The 16,983-nt window shown below is 35.6% G+C and overlaps 1 protein-coding gene across 2 annotated transcripts in view; it reads left to right on the forward strand.

Annotated features, from left to right (window-relative positions):
* Nucleotides 1-16,983, forward strand: part of LOC136975629 (ATP-binding cassette sub-family G member 1-like) — a 74,636-nt gene that overhangs the window by 35,398 nt on the left and 22,255 nt on the right. For both annotated transcript variants that reach the window (XM_067270700.1, XM_067270699.1), the window contains exons 5-8: nucleotides 2,873-2,996; nucleotides 4,476-4,590; nucleotides 4,692-4,795; nucleotides 11,771-11,869. In XM_067270700.1, coding sequence (XP_067126801.1) covers nucleotides 2,873-2,996; nucleotides 4,476-4,590; nucleotides 4,692-4,795; nucleotides 11,771-11,869 — 442 coding nt within the window. The remainder of the gene's footprint in view (nucleotides 1-2,872; nucleotides 2,997-4,475; nucleotides 4,591-4,691; nucleotides 4,796-11,770; nucleotides 11,870-16,983) is intronic.

Consider the following 16,983-nt stretch of genomic DNA (forward strand, 5'->3'; position numbering starts at 1 on the left):
TGTTGGGACGGAACTGGTCCGTGATATTCCAATATTCAGATGCTTCCAACGAGTATCTGAAAATTGTTACCAATCAAGTTCATCCTGCAATGTTGCGTTTTTTTTTTTCTTGCATGTGACAGCTCTTTCTTTGATGACAACACTACTGTCCATCACACAAGAATTGTTCAGCAGTGGTTTAGAGAGCATGAATACGACTTTTGCCACTCACCCTGGCCATCACAGAGCCAGATCTTAATCCCATCGAGAACGTATAGGACATGTTAGAACTACAGATCCGCCAGCAAAGTCCTCTTCCATCAAATCTATGCGAACTAAAGGAAAGTCTAGTGAATGCCTGGTATGCATTGGACTTAGAAGCACTTCAGCATCTTGTAGAATCCATGCCAAATCGAGTAAATGATATAATTCGAGCTAAAGGTGGTCCAGTAACATATTAAACTGTTTATATTGCTTAAGTATCAATTTCCCTTGAAAATTTTCTTTTTTTCAATAGATTAATTGATTTAACTTCACAGTTGGTTTAACCGTAGTTATTTCGTCTGTACCGCATTTCATCAGAGACAAAGACTATTGGGTTTTATTCACATTATTCTTTATTTCACTATGCATTTCGGGTGCAATCTTTTCCGTTTATTTTGCACCCCTCATCAGGTGTTGCATTTCTACAATTGGTAGAGAATACATTTGTTACATTAATTATTGTAGATGGGTTTCTTAATATATATAAGTTATAAAAGATTATTACAGTTTTTTTGGACTAGTCATAAAGAGTTATTACAATTATTATAATTATTACATTATTTAGATTGATTTAACACAAATTAATGTAAGGGATTATTTCAAATTTTATTATTGTTAGTATTATTCGGTACTAACCTTTTTTAAGACCATTCCGTTATGAGGTGTTTATGTCACCGTCCCCCGAGGCATTTCTAACTGTCCTTCGTTTAGTTTATTTGCGTTTCTTAAGCCCCTCCCCATTTCCTCCCACACTTCATCTACCTCCATGCCGTTGTTTAGATTTATTGTGTTGCTTTTATTGACTATTGTAAAGTGTTCTTTGAATTTTCGTAAATAGTTGTCCTTATCTCTGTGGATTATTTTTATACTTTTTTTTATCGATTGTGCATCCGAATTTACTGCAGTGATCGGTCCATAATGATTGGTTTTACTTGAGTCTGATTGCTGCTTCATGTTCTTTAATTCTGGTCTTTAGTTGTCTTCCTGTTTCTCCTATGTATATTGCTGGTTTTTTGCATGTACATTTTATTTCATACACCACTCCTGTTTCGTCTAGTTTGTTTTCATTTTGGATTTCGTTGATGTTGATGCTGTTTTTAATTTTATTTTTTAGTTTGGCTGCTATTATAATACCATTTTTTCTGAAGACTTTTCTGTATTTTTCATATGTGTCTTTAATATAGGGGAAAGACGTATGTGTAATATTCTCATTGTTATTTTTGACGTTGAATCTGTTTTTAATAAATTCAGTTGTCCATTTTTTAATAATCTGTTTGGTCGAATCGACGATCTCGTTGGGAACATCGAACATAATAATTCTAGTACGTCTTTGGTGTGAGTCAGCAATTTTAATTTGTTTAGGTAGACCGTCATTACGTGTTATTTCTAGCTTAAACTTATTCGCATCTGCTGTTCTGAGTCGAATTTGGTCTGAAGCAAATATTACCACTATGGAGAGGTTAATTCTGCAAGTCAGACTTCTAACTACAGACTAATATGGAAATGTAGAATGCATGAAATTCCTCAGACACAAGTTTAGGTTGATCGGTTTTGGTTTTTGTAGAAAGTATTAAAGGTTTTTTGGCTAACTCAGCATAGGTGGCTGGTCTATCCTGTGTCTCGTTCCCGAGACCCAGGACCCTCACAAGAAGCTGATTGGTGGAAGCATACATTTGTATAGCTACATCACGAGCTTGTAATCGTTTCTCCTCAACGATTTGATTGTTCATCAAAGGAATACAAAAGCGTACGATATCTAGTTTGTTAATGGTATCGAGAATATCCTCAACGTAGCTGTTATTAACATTGGTTTCGGGGATAGAAGTCAACGTAGAAGGCTCCTGAGACACATTTGGAATCAGCTGCAAAATCACCTCCAATTCGATAAATGGAATAAGAGTGGCAGACTTCGAGCAAGTAAAGTTCTCTTTTCTCGTTGGAGTTTGTCACTTCTCGCTCGAGGTCTGTTACTTCTTTTTCTTATCGTCAAATGAGACTCTTCCTATTCACACGACTGAAATTTTTCAAGCACTTTTTCCTGCAAACCGTTGTTAGTGGACAGTATATTCATCTTTCTTTTTCATTGTATCCTCGAATCGTTACCAAAAACATTACGGGGTTATTCGAGGACCGACGGTTCTAGGGAAGTTTTTTCTCATTAGTCTTTCTAATTACAATTATTGTTTCAACGCGACGAAAAGATCTTGGTTGCAGGGTTTGGATAAACAATGAAAAACTTGACCGACGTGTGTACGATTTCGTTGTTTGTAGTTTACTTCTGATGTGACATAACTTTTGTTTTTAAGTAATGCAACTTCTGTCTCATTTGATTCTCACATACTCTGAACGTCGACACGAGTCATTTGAATTCTCGCTTATTCGACTCACCTAAATTCCTTGGTTTTGTGTTGGAACTAACCCGACTATTCAAATCTTTACGCGACATTTCTCACAAATCTGTTCACAATTAAATAAAAAACAATAGTTTAGATAAGAGCTCGTTTCGATTCAAATAAAAAATTATTAAGTATTGTAAGATTAGCGTCTTTTAATAAATTAACCACGTTTTATTAAAGCTTAAAGGATGCTTCGTAAGATTTTCCGTTGACACGAGTTTTTTCTTATCTAGCGGACTAGACAGTACTTTAGCCTACCAATGCATCGACCTTCTCCTAAAACTGGCAAGCGAGGGTAAAACCGTCATCTGCTCCATTCACCAACCGAATTCTACTATCTTCGATCTATTTCACAACGTAAGACTTCTTTTTTACGATTTGATAAAATTAATTAATATTTCTCGGCTATAAAATAATTTTATATTTTTCAACCAGCAATTCTTTATTATGACATGATCACAATATCGGGCTGCAAGTTTTCGTCAGTGTTCTGGATGTTGTTAGTAGTGTCTTGCCCCTGTACATCATACTTTTCCCGTTAGCAATAGAGTCGTGCCGGTCGTCATCTAACTCCTTTTCTCAGGAAATATTTGAATTAATATAACCTGATTTCCGGAACCGGAAGTTTATATATAGTTAGTTGGACTGCAATTTGACTATACACTCAAACATGTTTTTGTGCGGTTTTTTTCTGCGATTTTTTATACGTGCAATGTGTTTTGTGCAATTATTTTTGTGCAGTATACCAATTTGATTGAAATTCATATACCGCACACAAAAAATCACACAAAACAAATCGCACAAATAAAAATTCGCACAAAAATAGACCGCATATATATTTAAATTGTAGTCAATTATCTATATTTAAATGAAAGAAGTAATTTCAAAATAAATTTTTCTCATACTAATTACAAAATTAATAAAATCGGTGACGTTGAAAATCAATATTACACATTTTTATCTTCGATACTTCGGTGTGTTTATGAAGACTGGCTCAAACGTGTGAACGCGTGCATCCAACAACGTGGACACATCGAACGGGTCTTGTAACCGCTCTGTAAACAGTTTGCGTGTGAATAACTTCTAAACGAATCATTAAACACTAGTTTTATAGTGTATTTCGAAGAAACCTGGCAAGTTTTTCATCAATTATCTTTATTTAGTTGAATTGAGCTCAACTCAACTAAATAAAGATAATTGATGAAAAACTTGCCAGGTGTCTTCGAAATACACTATAAAACTAGTGTTTAATGATTCAGAAATACGGAAAAGGACACAGTTTCATAAAATACAACTTCTAAACGAATAAAGTTGTGACGATTCAGTTGTTTCTGAGTGAATTCTAGCCGTAACTGAAATATGAGACGACCTCTTCCCGTTTAAAAATTGTGAGCGGCTGTCAAGACAGCGATTGCGAACATCGCCTTCAACGAAAGATAGAGGCTCTCACCGAATTACTGTTCTGGCACACGTTCTCGTGTGCCAGAACAGTAATTCGGTGAGAGCCTCTAAAGTTTGTTTACATTTCTCGATACGAGAGGGGGGTTTCCGGATTTTTGTCTCGTCCTGTAGGAAAATGGCTTTGTTTCGAAATCGCTGTCGACGAGAATTGTCTATTTTTCGCCCACGAATTTTAAAATTTATTTTACTTTAGGCACGCTTATCTGCATATTTTCGCGCTTTTGTATCAGGTTATTAAGTATAAAAACAAATAAAATCTGAACCTGTTTTTTTGTAACCATCTTCCACGTTGGCGCTGTAAATAACTGCAGGAAAATAACTTTGATATCAAAAGATATAGAAAATTTTAATTACAGCTTTTAATTTCAATTGCAGATTCATGTGCTATCAGAAGGAAAATGTATCTACTCGGGATCTAGAAAAATATTTACGTCTTATTTGAGTTCTTGTGGCTTGGAATGCCCTCAATATCACAATCCTGCCGATTATGGTAAGTAGTCGTTGTAGTAATTTAATTTCCCAAGTAAAGAACCCTAAAATTGTAAAAATTACAATAAATGTATAAAATACAGTGTACGTATTTTTGTACAGCGCTGGACATAGCTAATAATGTGCTTCCTGGAAGAAACGTTTTGTTATCGAAACAAAACGATTATTGGAATAGAGAATTTCAAACGTTAGGTGATTGCCAAAAGGTAAGGCTATTATTAAAAATTATATAGGAAATTTGTAATTTATTGGAAAATAGCTAACTGATTTAAATAATTTTTACACTCAGAAAATTGTTAATTCGTTGAATGTCGAGTACAAAATATGTTATTATTATTATTAATTATATTGGTTATAGTGTATTATACTCGGTTGACACCGGTTGCTGTGTACTGTGCCGGGCCAGAGTCAACGCATAGCAACCAAAACAAGACAATAATTAATTGTGTCCGTGTGTGTGTGTCTGAATTCAGGAATTTCCTAACAATATGACATGTATTCAATATAGTGGCCTTCTGTTGTGTGAGACGTATGTGTTTCTATTCTATTCAACTGGAATGTTTCTAGCCTTTTGTGTAGTGTGTGTATTATGACACCTGTAGAGGAGAGAAAAACAGGTACAATAAGCACTTTATCCATCCTCCACAGATGCTTTGTTTCCTGGGAGAGTTCTGTGTACTTGCTGATTTTTTAGTGCATGTGTTTTGTACATTGTGAGTGTTTAGAATGGATATGTCTATAATGTATGTGATTTTATTGTGCGTATTTTATTGTCTTAATGGTGCTTGATGGTGCCTTTCGAGCTCACGATTGCTTCATGGTGTTTTTGCTTTTTATATGTTATGTCGTGTCCATATGTTGTGAGTGTAAATTTAATAGTGTGCTGTTTGAGTCTGATAGTCACTGCTTTATGTAACTGTGATGTTTCCTGTTTGTAATGAAGTTTCACTATTGTGATAATATTGCTATTGCGAAGCGATCCCTATTGCTTCCGCACCACTTGACCGAAGGGTCGTGAATGCCTACGTCAGGACTGACACCACTGCGTCCGTAGGGACACAGAAATCGCGATGGCAATTATGTTTCGTTTCATAAATTTATGTATGTTCTTAGGAACTATGTTTCTATCAATACTTTTTTCTGCACAGTACTTGACTTATGTTGTTATTCTTTCAAAATATTGCTGTTAAACGAGGTCATTTTAACACAGATTAAATAGGGAAAGGGGGACATGCCACCAAAAATAAATAGATTTTACATTAATTTTAAGTTAATTTTATATTAATTTGCATAATAATATATGTTAAATACCACACAAACATATGCACTCAGAAATGTAAAGTTCATTTTTTATGATGAAGGTCCTGGCTCTTCTGAAATTCTTATTTTTTGCCATAAAGTCGTGTAGTTTCATTTATCGCTTTTTTTCTTTCCTTAAGCAAACGTCGGTAGCGGGAGATCTCATTCAAACCGCCTCGTCTCGCTTATGCACTCCTTTCAAAATTTGGATCATTCACTACAGTTTGATCAACGATTTCGGTTATCGTTATCAAACTTTTACTATGGGAAGCTGCGGAGAAATTTTTTGGGTTTTTCGCTTTCAGAATAACTATTTTCCAGTTCTACACCAATTCCTTCTTCTGCCAGTTCTTCAAGGTCGTCGTTGGCAAGGCTCTCGCCAGAAACCTGCAGTAACTCCTGAATATCCTGCTCGTCTACACCTCTTAGTGCCTCTGTATCGATTAGGTCGACCAAATCGTCAACCCAACGATACAGCGATAGGCTCTTCTCGTTGAGAATTCTTGGATATTTTCAGCCATACCTTCTTCCATACACTGTTCGTGCATTTATCAGTTAATTCTTGCCAAGCCAAGTCGATATTGCCTATGGCATCCGTAATGTTATATTTTTTCCAGAATTGCAAACAAACAAACATAGATTTAAGGATGTACAGTACATTACCGCTCTCTAGTTTAGGAAATGACCGAAAGCTCTACAAAGAAATGCGGAACAAAGCACACGCGTGTGAAAAATAGCCCAGAACAAAACTGGCGGTATATTACCTCAGCTCGCGACAAGGCAGAAGCGCAAAAAGCAACGAGGCTAGTCTCCGCCATTGTGATCTTCACACGAAGATACGGCTTCTAGCGAGAAGTTTGATTAGTTGACAGCTGGAGTTCCAGTACGGTAAAAGTCTGATAGGGTGACTCTGTCTGTTTAATGAAGTTAGAGAATGCCACAAAAGTATTTTTGGTACTTTTACTACGAAAGTCCCGGCAGTTACAGGGCCAGTAGTAACCCTCTGTATACATAGCATCAGCTAGGTGCTTCCTATGGATATTATACTTTGAACACATGAAGATGACATTATGAGGAGTTTCGATGTCTAGAGTACATTCACACTGCCTGTCTCCCCTTTGGAGGAATCGGGGTAGATCCCCTTGAAGTTTCCGTGGCCTGTGACGATCCGGGTGGTGTGGAAGTCTGAAGAATAGTAGTCCATGGTCCTCCTGGCTTTAAGACTCGGGATGAAGTTATGTGTGGTCCTACCTGTTGTTTCGCTATCCCACTTTTCTTGCCATTGCTGAAGAATGAAGTTTCTGAGTTAGGTTTTTATCCAACTAGTTGGGATGGCACTAAAAGTGATGATGAGCTGATGGGAGGAGGCGTTTTTAGCCAGAAAATTGGCTCTTTCGTTACCAAGAACCGCACAATGGCCGTTGACCAGCAGAGGGCAGTGTTGATGTGTTTGTTGGTTAAGAGGAATGGTGCTCTTGACAATGATGTACTTGGTGTTCATTGATTTAAGTTGTAGGAGAGCGATCTTGCTATCGCTATAAATGATGAGGTGTTGAGCTGCCCTGCTCTTGAAGTTCTGATTGGCATAGTTAAGGACCTTTTGTATTGCAAAGCTCTCCGCTTTGTTGATGGTACAATGAGGATGGAACTTAAAGAACGCTTGATGGATAGTCTTGTTATCTTAAGCACGATGAAGGATGTTCCAACGCCTTGTGGCCCTTTCGATCCGTCTGTGCAGATGCGAATGGTCCTCGCGGAGGTGGCCGAGATCAACCTCTGGTGTTGGTAGGCAGGGTGGTATGTAGGTACAGTCCATCCCATGATTGATAATTTCCTGAGCTATGTGCCGGATGGTGGTGTGGGTTTTGTTGTGAACTGTGAGAAGAACAGGGTAGTGGCAGGATTTGTGCAGCCAGAACTTTTCAAGTGTCTTTAAGTCCAAGGGAATGATACGGCATCAGGCTGGAAGTTTGGCAATGTGTTTCTTAACTTGTAACGCCTATATTTCAATAGCCAGATTAGTCGAGTAACATTGTAGTTAGGGATTGCAATCCAGCAGTGTTTTGAATCCAGCTGGATTTTTGCTGGATTGAAATCATTCCAGCTGGATCCAGCGCGGATCCAGCGCGAATCCAGCGTGGATGTATTTTTGATGCAAGAAAGTGTTATCTATCTATCTATCTATCTATCCTGCAATTTATGTTTTTTTAATGAAATAAAACATTTTAAAATATACTTTAAAAGCTTTTATGATTTAGACTGGTCACTATAAATCAGTAAAACTTCTTACACATTTAGGTAGTAAAATTAACTTTGGTTCGGTTTAACATTTGAGATAGAGATAATTAACTTTAAACGTTTAGTTAGATTATAATTATAATGTAATCTTTAAGTTAAATAATAGCAAAGGTAATTCTACTGATTAATTTATATTAATATATTATAATAATGTAAGGACGGATAATCAGTGGCTAAGTGGCTATCAGTCTTACCAGTTTTTATATATATATATAGGCTCTACATATTAGTCTGTAGTTATTTATAGGTATGTAAAACAATAAGTTAACAATAACAACAACAAGTAAACAATAAGTGGAATAAGTTAAATAAACTACACCTTTATCAATCTAGCCAAATTTAATAAAATAATAACGTTTTCAATCGTTTTTAACGATCTTCCCCGGTTACAAAAAAATAGAACATTAAATATAGAACATAAAATGTGTTCGGAATAAATATGAAAATTAACGGAAAACGCCCAAACGGACAAAATATAGATAAATAAACAAAATAAATAGCGGAAAAAATATATACAGGGTGTTTTTTTTAACTGACGGTACTCAGAAACATCTGTAGAGCAATCTAGCAGCCGGACTGTCGCCAAATTTGGGAGAGTGACTAAGGACGACATGGAAAAGAGATTTCGCGAAGAAAAAAGTAGTACCTAAATTCGCCGGTAGAGGAGGATTTGGCGCTGTTGTAGCGAAAAAGCTACCAGCACTTCACCGAAGAAAGGGTCATCAGTCGCTTTTTTCCACTTGCATGGCCGCCTCGCTCCCCGGATCTAACCCCATGTTACTTTTTCCTGTGGGGTTACTTAAAGTCCAAGGTCTATCTTAGTACTGTCCCAAACTTGATGACTTTGAAGGACAACATTTCTCGAACTGTGATGAACATTCCTGCGGACATGTTACGTTCGGCCATAGAGAACACGGTGCTCAGGATGCAATGCCTTTTTCAGCAGGACGGTGATCACATTGAAGAAGAGAGAAAGTTATTTGCTGATTAATTAAACTTTCGTTATTACACTGAAACCTCTGATTATTCATTCGTGTGTTTGTTAATTGCAGCTGGATTTTATGCAGATTTTTAGCTGTTTTGCTACAACAGCGCCAAATCCACCCCTACCGGAAAATTTGGGTACTACTTTTTTTCGCGGAATCTCTTTCCCATGTCGTCCTTAGTCACTCTCCCAAATTTGGCGACAGTTCGGCTGTTAGATTGCTCTACAGATGTCTCTGAGTACCGTCAGTTTAAAAAAAACACCCTGTACGTAAGATCCAACGAAACCAGCATTGTCCGTTAATAACATTAATTAATGTAAAAGGATCTCCACATGGTAGACAACGAGTCCGCATCTCTATGGTTTATACAACCAGTTGTCATGTGCGCCTTGCAGATTTCCAATCTCTCAAGATGTTTGACCGTTTGCCTATTCGTCGTCGTTTTTATAATTGCCACTTGATCCCATTGGACGTTAACATCCTTCTGTCTTGCGTATGATGCCAGCGCAGTGTTGTCAAGGTTCTTACTGATTGTATATTTGTGCTCTCGAGCCTTTGTTTTAAACTGCGCATCGTTGCACCCACATAAACAAGCTTGGAATTGAAACGTTGGTTGTGTAAAGGCACCGAATATATACCCGTTGTTGAATTCCGATCCTCTTTCTTTTTATCGTTTCTTAAAAGTTTGAAAACAGTGGGATTACGTCGGTATACAATACGAAAATTATCAGACCTGGCAGTACATCTATGTATCTTGTTTAAAAATGGAATGTAATTAAGCACTATTCTTTTTACATTTATTCCAAACACATTTTATGTTCTATAGTTAATGTTGTATTTTTTTGTAACTGAGGAAGATCGTTAAAAGCGATTGAATACGTTATTATTTTATTAAATTTTGTTGGATTGATTAAGGTATAGTTTACTGTATTTATAAGTAATTTAATTATTAGTGTTAGTAAAGTAGTGAGTAAGTAATTAGTAGCAGTCTAGTAGTTAGCAAAGCGGCAACGCGACGACGTAGACTTTTGCGCAATTATTTAGAAAGTTAATTGAGTATTTGCGGATCCGCAGCGCTGGATCCAGCACCCAAGTGCTGGATCCAGCAGGCCGAAGAATGCGCTGGATCCAGCTGGATTGCTGGATGAGGGATCCAGCAATTGCAATCCCTAATTGTAGTGGGCAAAATCGAACACATAGTTGAACGCCAGCGTTGGCACCGACTTCTTTTTAACAACCACAGCTAAAAATTACAGCATGCTGTATTTTTCATCGACTTTATTTGCTGAAGAAATACGGTTGGATGGACCGTACACGACGGTTTACTTCGTTTCAATCTTTATTTTGTTATTAATAAACAATTCAGAATTATTTTCACAAAAATGCACATCCAATAAAAATGTGTCTTTGTGACTAACAACTACTTTCTTATATAGTTTAAACAAGGACGAATGGCTACATCGACTGCTAAAATACTGCTTAACTTTACATTCGTGTTCTAAAATTAGAAAGAACTCACGTCATACGAAGTCTTCCGCAATTATTGCCGTTTGTTTTCATCAGACGATTGCAACTTTTATTTTACATTTGACAGGGGGTCAAATATAACTAGATACGTTACCATTACCTAAAGAAAACTGGGATAAGGTCAATATTGAAGAGATTGTACAATTTCATATAGTGTAATTTAATTATCTCTTTTATTAATGATAAAGGACCGTGGAAGGGATCGTAGTGACTATTCTAGTTTTTAAATCACTTTCTTTTTATGATTCCGGTTGGTTTATATACATTTTTAAAATATTGTTCTTATTATAATATAAAAGGGCGTAGAAAGACGAATAGACCAACAATTACGGATCGGATGAGAAGAAAGGAGTAAAATACAGTCTGGGTGAAAAGGCTTTTAAATACCGGTAAGACCGAAACTACTCGTAGCCAGCGCCAGTTTCAGTAGAAAGGCAGTGCATGCGAATTTCATTTTATATAATGTCGAAGTCGACGCCGTTTGTCAAACCCGTAAACACCAGTTAGAAACGATTGAAAGTCGGTAACAATTAGACAGAGGAAACTTTTCCGTAATGTCCTCAAACTAGGAGTTTTAGATAAATAATTCAAAATTACTTACTTATTATTTAAAATTTATAAATTAGTTAAATGCCGTGGAGTAAATATTACAAAACTACATATAAATACAGTCTTTTTAAAATAAAAGTTTGCTGGAAAATAAATCGTTTTAAGCGGGTAGTCACGGGTGAATTCGAAAACGTTTGCATTTCTTAGAAGCAATTTTTAAAATTATTTCGTTATTTTTAAAGTGTTTTTATTTTGTTGTTCACGGTTTATGTCTGACGAATACGCACAATTAACTTTTTAAAATTTTTCTTTTATAAAAGCGATTAAAAATCTCTACAGTAATTATGTATTAATTTGGAAACTTATTGAGTTTACTTACGTTTGAAATTACTAAGAAGATACTTATTCACACTATTAAGTTACTTGAACTTAATAGTGTAAACGATAAACTCAGACGTAATTAACAAAATTTTAAAATAAATATTTTGAATGTTAAAATATTCATCCATTGTTCTTTTATAGATTTCTTCCATGGAATTGAAACATACGACGTATCCCACCAGCTTTTTCAATCAGTTCCTGGTTTTGTTAAGAAGGATTTTTATTTCTACTTGTAATCCGGTAATATAACCTTTTCATTTTCACATTTTTTAAAATACATATTTAAAATACAACTTAAAATACACTTTTTGTAGTATTTATTTATCTTAATCTTAAATCGATGTAGGTGTTTATTTAATTAACATACGTAAGTGAATAAATGTATTGATAGACAATTACAAAACTGATAAAAAGTATAAATCGGCCAGTGTGAGTAACTGCAGGGAGCCGTGGAATATTTCGGGCAGACCCCAAAAAATAAGGAGCCACGGGAACTGCTGGGGGCTACGAGACCTATAAGAGAACCATATGCTACTAATTAACCGAGTCGAATGTAAACATCTATTTTCTGTTATTTACAAATTAATTCTAAGTATCACATTACAGAAGTCCTAATTGAAAATCCAATAACAAAGAAAATTTATATGGTAAAATGAAATTAGTTTAGAGATCTGTTAGAAACGAAAGTCCTAGACTAGTGGCGAATCCATTTGGAGTGATGCCATTAATACGTATCTGCTACTAGAAGAATATCCTGTGGTGCCTACCGGTGGCCGAGTAGATATAACCATTGAACGCAGGTATTCCGTCGCGAGTTTTCTGGGGTTTATTTACGTTAGGGGCAGGTTTCTCGTAAAAAGTCTTCTCGGGTGGCTTCTTCGGCAGATCGCCCACGTGTCGCGTTGCGTAAAAAAATAAACCAACCCAGAATAACTTGTGGATCCGCAGAGCCATTTGGCAACGACCGAGGCAATTTTTGGATTAGTGCAGAGATTGAAAATAAATTCTCTCGGCTCTTGGATAAGGCTATTTACATGTTTATTTATGTTGCCCAAGTTCCTATTTTGTTGAATCTTGTTTAAGTACAGTCACTGAACTGATATTAAAAGCTGGAAACAGATTGCATTTTCAGTTCGGGGAAGCTGTTCAGTTATGTTTAATGAATTTCTAGCCACATATACAGAAACTTTCTTCTTCTCTTCAGCATCAAGACCCACACTAAAAGTCTTAATTCAACGCTAACAGTTTTATATTTTTACTTTATTTTAAATTAAACTTATGTTAATAACACGAAAAACATTTTTTTATAAATTTAAGAAATGTATAGAAACTGTTTCTGGGTTTTAGTTATTTATTTTTTCTCGATTAGCTCTTTGTTTTAAGTTCTATAAAATTGTCAGTTCTATATTTCAAATGAAGGAATTTTCCTCGGGAAAGACAGCAATACTTGTTAGCGGTCTTATACGCAGGTGCGCGTATTCGCTTTACTTTTTCCACCCGTATACCGTATTAGAATTCAATATCCTAGTATATTATTATGGCGCTACCATTAAATGATGTGCCAGAATATTTCACACTAGAGGAATTAGGCAAAATATATTAAAGCAGACATGAAACGTTATTAGAAAGAAATGCACCCATCAAGTTTAATAATACGTGACAATTTTAACGAATTTTAGAATTCGTTAAAATTGTGTTCGCTAAACCTAAAAATGTGTTTGTAAGCCTGTTTACATACTGCAACAACTTCAATCTGACTGAGATAGGAGATTTTTACATTTGGTTCTTTAAGTGTTCAGACACTCATTGATGTTATCACACGCGCAGAAAAGCAATAATCGATCTACAGGTCTCAGATCTACTGAGTTGTATTTTTCTTTCGATCAATTGAAATAGAAATATTTGTTAAAGAATTCATAAATCTGTTCGAATGAGGTGATGCTTACTACTTTATATCTCCTACCCATACTAATTTCTGAACCAACAGGATCGAGTACCAAATGATTGGAGTAAACAGATTTGCCAGTCGTATGCAAAAAATGACGATAATTTAAAAGAAGCGGGCATTAAAGAATTTAATAAAAATATTATTAAATCGCAATAAATGCGCAAAAAGTTGAAACCGATTCAAGTTTAATAATATATCACTGTTCGAGAAATTGACAGATTATTAAAGATTTTACAGAAAACGATTTCTTAAAATCAAAATTAATAGCAAATGAAATTTATATGAAATGCGACATTCCTGTTGCATTCAAAGAAGAAGGATGAAGAAAACGAAAACGTTTATTTGATTACGAAGAAAGGGATACGTATACACATACTCCTGACACAAATTTCTATAAAAACTATATTTTAGGAATATTGGATGGAAGTTTAATCTCTACCGAAGAAAGATTTAAACCAATTGAAGATCGCAATACCTTACAACGTTTTAAAGAGAATGAACGAAGATAACTTCAAGAAGCATTGTGTGGAGTTAGATCTAGCACCGAAGAATGGGGGTAACGGGGATGTAAATGATCATGATTTATACGATGAAATGAAAATATTTTGTACTTTAGGCTATTATTTAACTAGTGCGACTCGTTACAATGTTTAAATATGCCGTTTAAAGTGCACGCACCTTAGACGGCATATTTAAACGATTTTACCCCAAATCTCTTAGTTTACTAATAGTCTGAACCATCCTGATTACTATTGCATCGGCTGAATGCAATCCTTCTAAATGAAAAATAATAAAAACTAATTCTGTTTTTAATATCTTGAAATCCTTCGTTAAATTTGTTGATGAAAACCTGGAGTCTGTAATTTCAATATTAGTGTAATCGTTGGGTATATATATGCTGGGCGACCCCTGCATAGCGCAAAAATCGCCAGTTGGTGATATTTTTTATTAAAGCGACAATAAGAATATAATACTGGCGATAAATCCCCAGTCCAGTTAATTCGACATTCAGCGTGAAATTGAATCACAAAGCACACTTCCGGTAAAACAGCTTCCATGCACTACACACCTAGCGATTTCATGTCGTCACGCGACAAATTCGGACAAAATACTAGGAATCGTCGTCCCAAGGCAGTTTTGTGCAATGCCGCCCAGCGTTTCGACTTAACTTGGGGATCTTTTATCGACTGACATAAAATTTGGGATATTTTTTGGGGTGACTTTTTTCACTACACCAAGACAAACATTTTGACATGACAGAAGATATGTGAAATACCGTTTAAGCATTGGGATCAAATGTGTTATTCGAAATTATTCATTAAAAATTATTCAAAAATGATTGCTATTGCTAACAAGGAGAGGGCCAGGTGTTCGGGTCTCCGATTCGACATTGCCCTAAATACAGACAGCTCCTTGTCCAAATAATAGGACCCCCTTCTCAAGCCTTTCCAAATGTTGGGCCTGTGCAGATTGAGTGTTTAGCTTATAAGTGTGGAAGTTCCACGCCCTTAAGCGGCGACAGGGGAGTGGATAAAACGAGCTAGGCGACGTAGGTTAGAACGTTTGGGATTTTACTTTCTTGTTTTGTTTTCTATGCGTTACTTTATTATTTTACCGCATCATTAGCATTATTATTACTATTATTATTCCTCACTTTTAAAGCTTGTAAAACGAGATTAAAAATTGCGATGTCATTTCCTGTTTAGCGAAACGAAATGTCTGTAGATTTAAGTCTTTTACGTTGCTAAATAAAAATTTAATTTTTTCACATTTATTTTCACATATTTTCGCTGGTGATTACATACTTCGTCCACACAAGCAAATAAGTTTCAAACGTTACTGAACATGGACAAAAAAAACAAATTTTATGGTAGGAATATGAAAATGAGTAGCGTAGTCGCAGCGTTTTATTTTTTTAATTGTAAATATTATGGACAATTTCCTCACGCGATCATGTTTGTTACACTTCAAATATCTGATAATAAAGATGAAAAAATAATTTTTTTTTTAAATAACGTTAAAGAGTTTATTTTACAGAGAATTGTTTTCGCTAAACGGGAAACGACATCACAATTTTTAACCTCTTAGCGATAAAAGTTACGATAAAATAATAAAATTTTGTTACACATAAAAAAGTAAACTGATCTAAAATTCCTGAGTCAAACTTACATCGTTTAGCTCCAGCACCTAGTTTCTTATCTACTCATCTATTGCTCTTTGGAGCCGTAACTTCCAAATACTTTTAAGCTAAACATCCAATTCTCAGAGGCTCAGTTTTTGGCAACGCTTGAGAACTGGGTCCTATTATTTAGAAAACGAGCTGCTTGTGTTTCAGACTATGTGCTTATGAAGTTTCGTTCGAATCGAAGACCCGTACGTCTGGCTCTCTCCTTGTAATCGACAGCTTAAATAACTTCTTTCGTGAAGGTGCAACGAATTTTAAAACCTTGAGATTTTTCTGGAATTCTTTGAAGATGGTAATTTTTATTTTATAATATAATTAAGATGTGTTGATGATGATAATAATAATAACTCTTCCGTGGACACCACCTGGTCGTGGTGGGAGAGCCCAGTAATTTTACTGATCCATAGGGCCACGTAGGCTGGAGCACAAGCTCCTGGTAGGGACATCCATGCCAGTAAGGTCTACGGGGAGAAATGAAGCTGGGTGACTACACTCACATTCTGTGGAGATATTTATCATGGTAGTAACAGATCAAAGTGTAATACCGGCTCGGACGTCGCCCGGGTTAACAAGGTTAGGCAGAGGCTCACGTTAGTAAAATTTCTATATTATACATTATAACAATTTTGTTTATAATTTTAACATAATTAGGAGCAGGGCTGCGAAGTCGGTAAAAAAAAAAAAAAAAACACCTCGACTCCGACTCCCGACTCTGGCAAAATTGCTAAAATTGTAAAAGATTGTAAAAGATGCTAAGCTGTGTCTGTGTCGCATATGATTACACATTTTTCCAAACTTCTGTTCAGATATATTACATATAAACATCAACAACCATAGCCCGTTATATAATAAACATGCACAACGATATGCCAAAATCTTTGGCTATGTGAAGGCTATAATTAAATATTAGAAATTACTGTATCTCGATTATTTTTTGTTATCTGCTAATCGATTCGCATTCCAGGTTGGTTCATTCGCTGCTAGAAGAAAAGATGACGATGATTCACGTTCCTTAACAATGTATATTGTATAATTTTCTTTGAATAAACGATATACTAAAATATTTGAGTATTTATTTCGGCAATGAACGAATTATCATATTTTACATTAATTTATATGGGAAAAATTGTTTCGCTTAACGCGTGTTTCCTTTTAAGATTGACATTCTGGAACGAATTATGCTCGTTAAGCGAGGTTCCACTGTATAGAGGATGGTTACGT

This window comes from Centruroides vittatus, unplaced genomic scaffold, assembly GCF_030686945.1.
Source record: "Centruroides vittatus isolate TY-2023 unplaced genomic scaffold, ASM3068694v2 contig_377, whole genome shotgun sequence".
Taxonomy (NCBI): Eukaryota; Metazoa; Arthropoda; class Arachnida; order Scorpiones; family Buthidae; genus Centruroides; species Centruroides vittatus.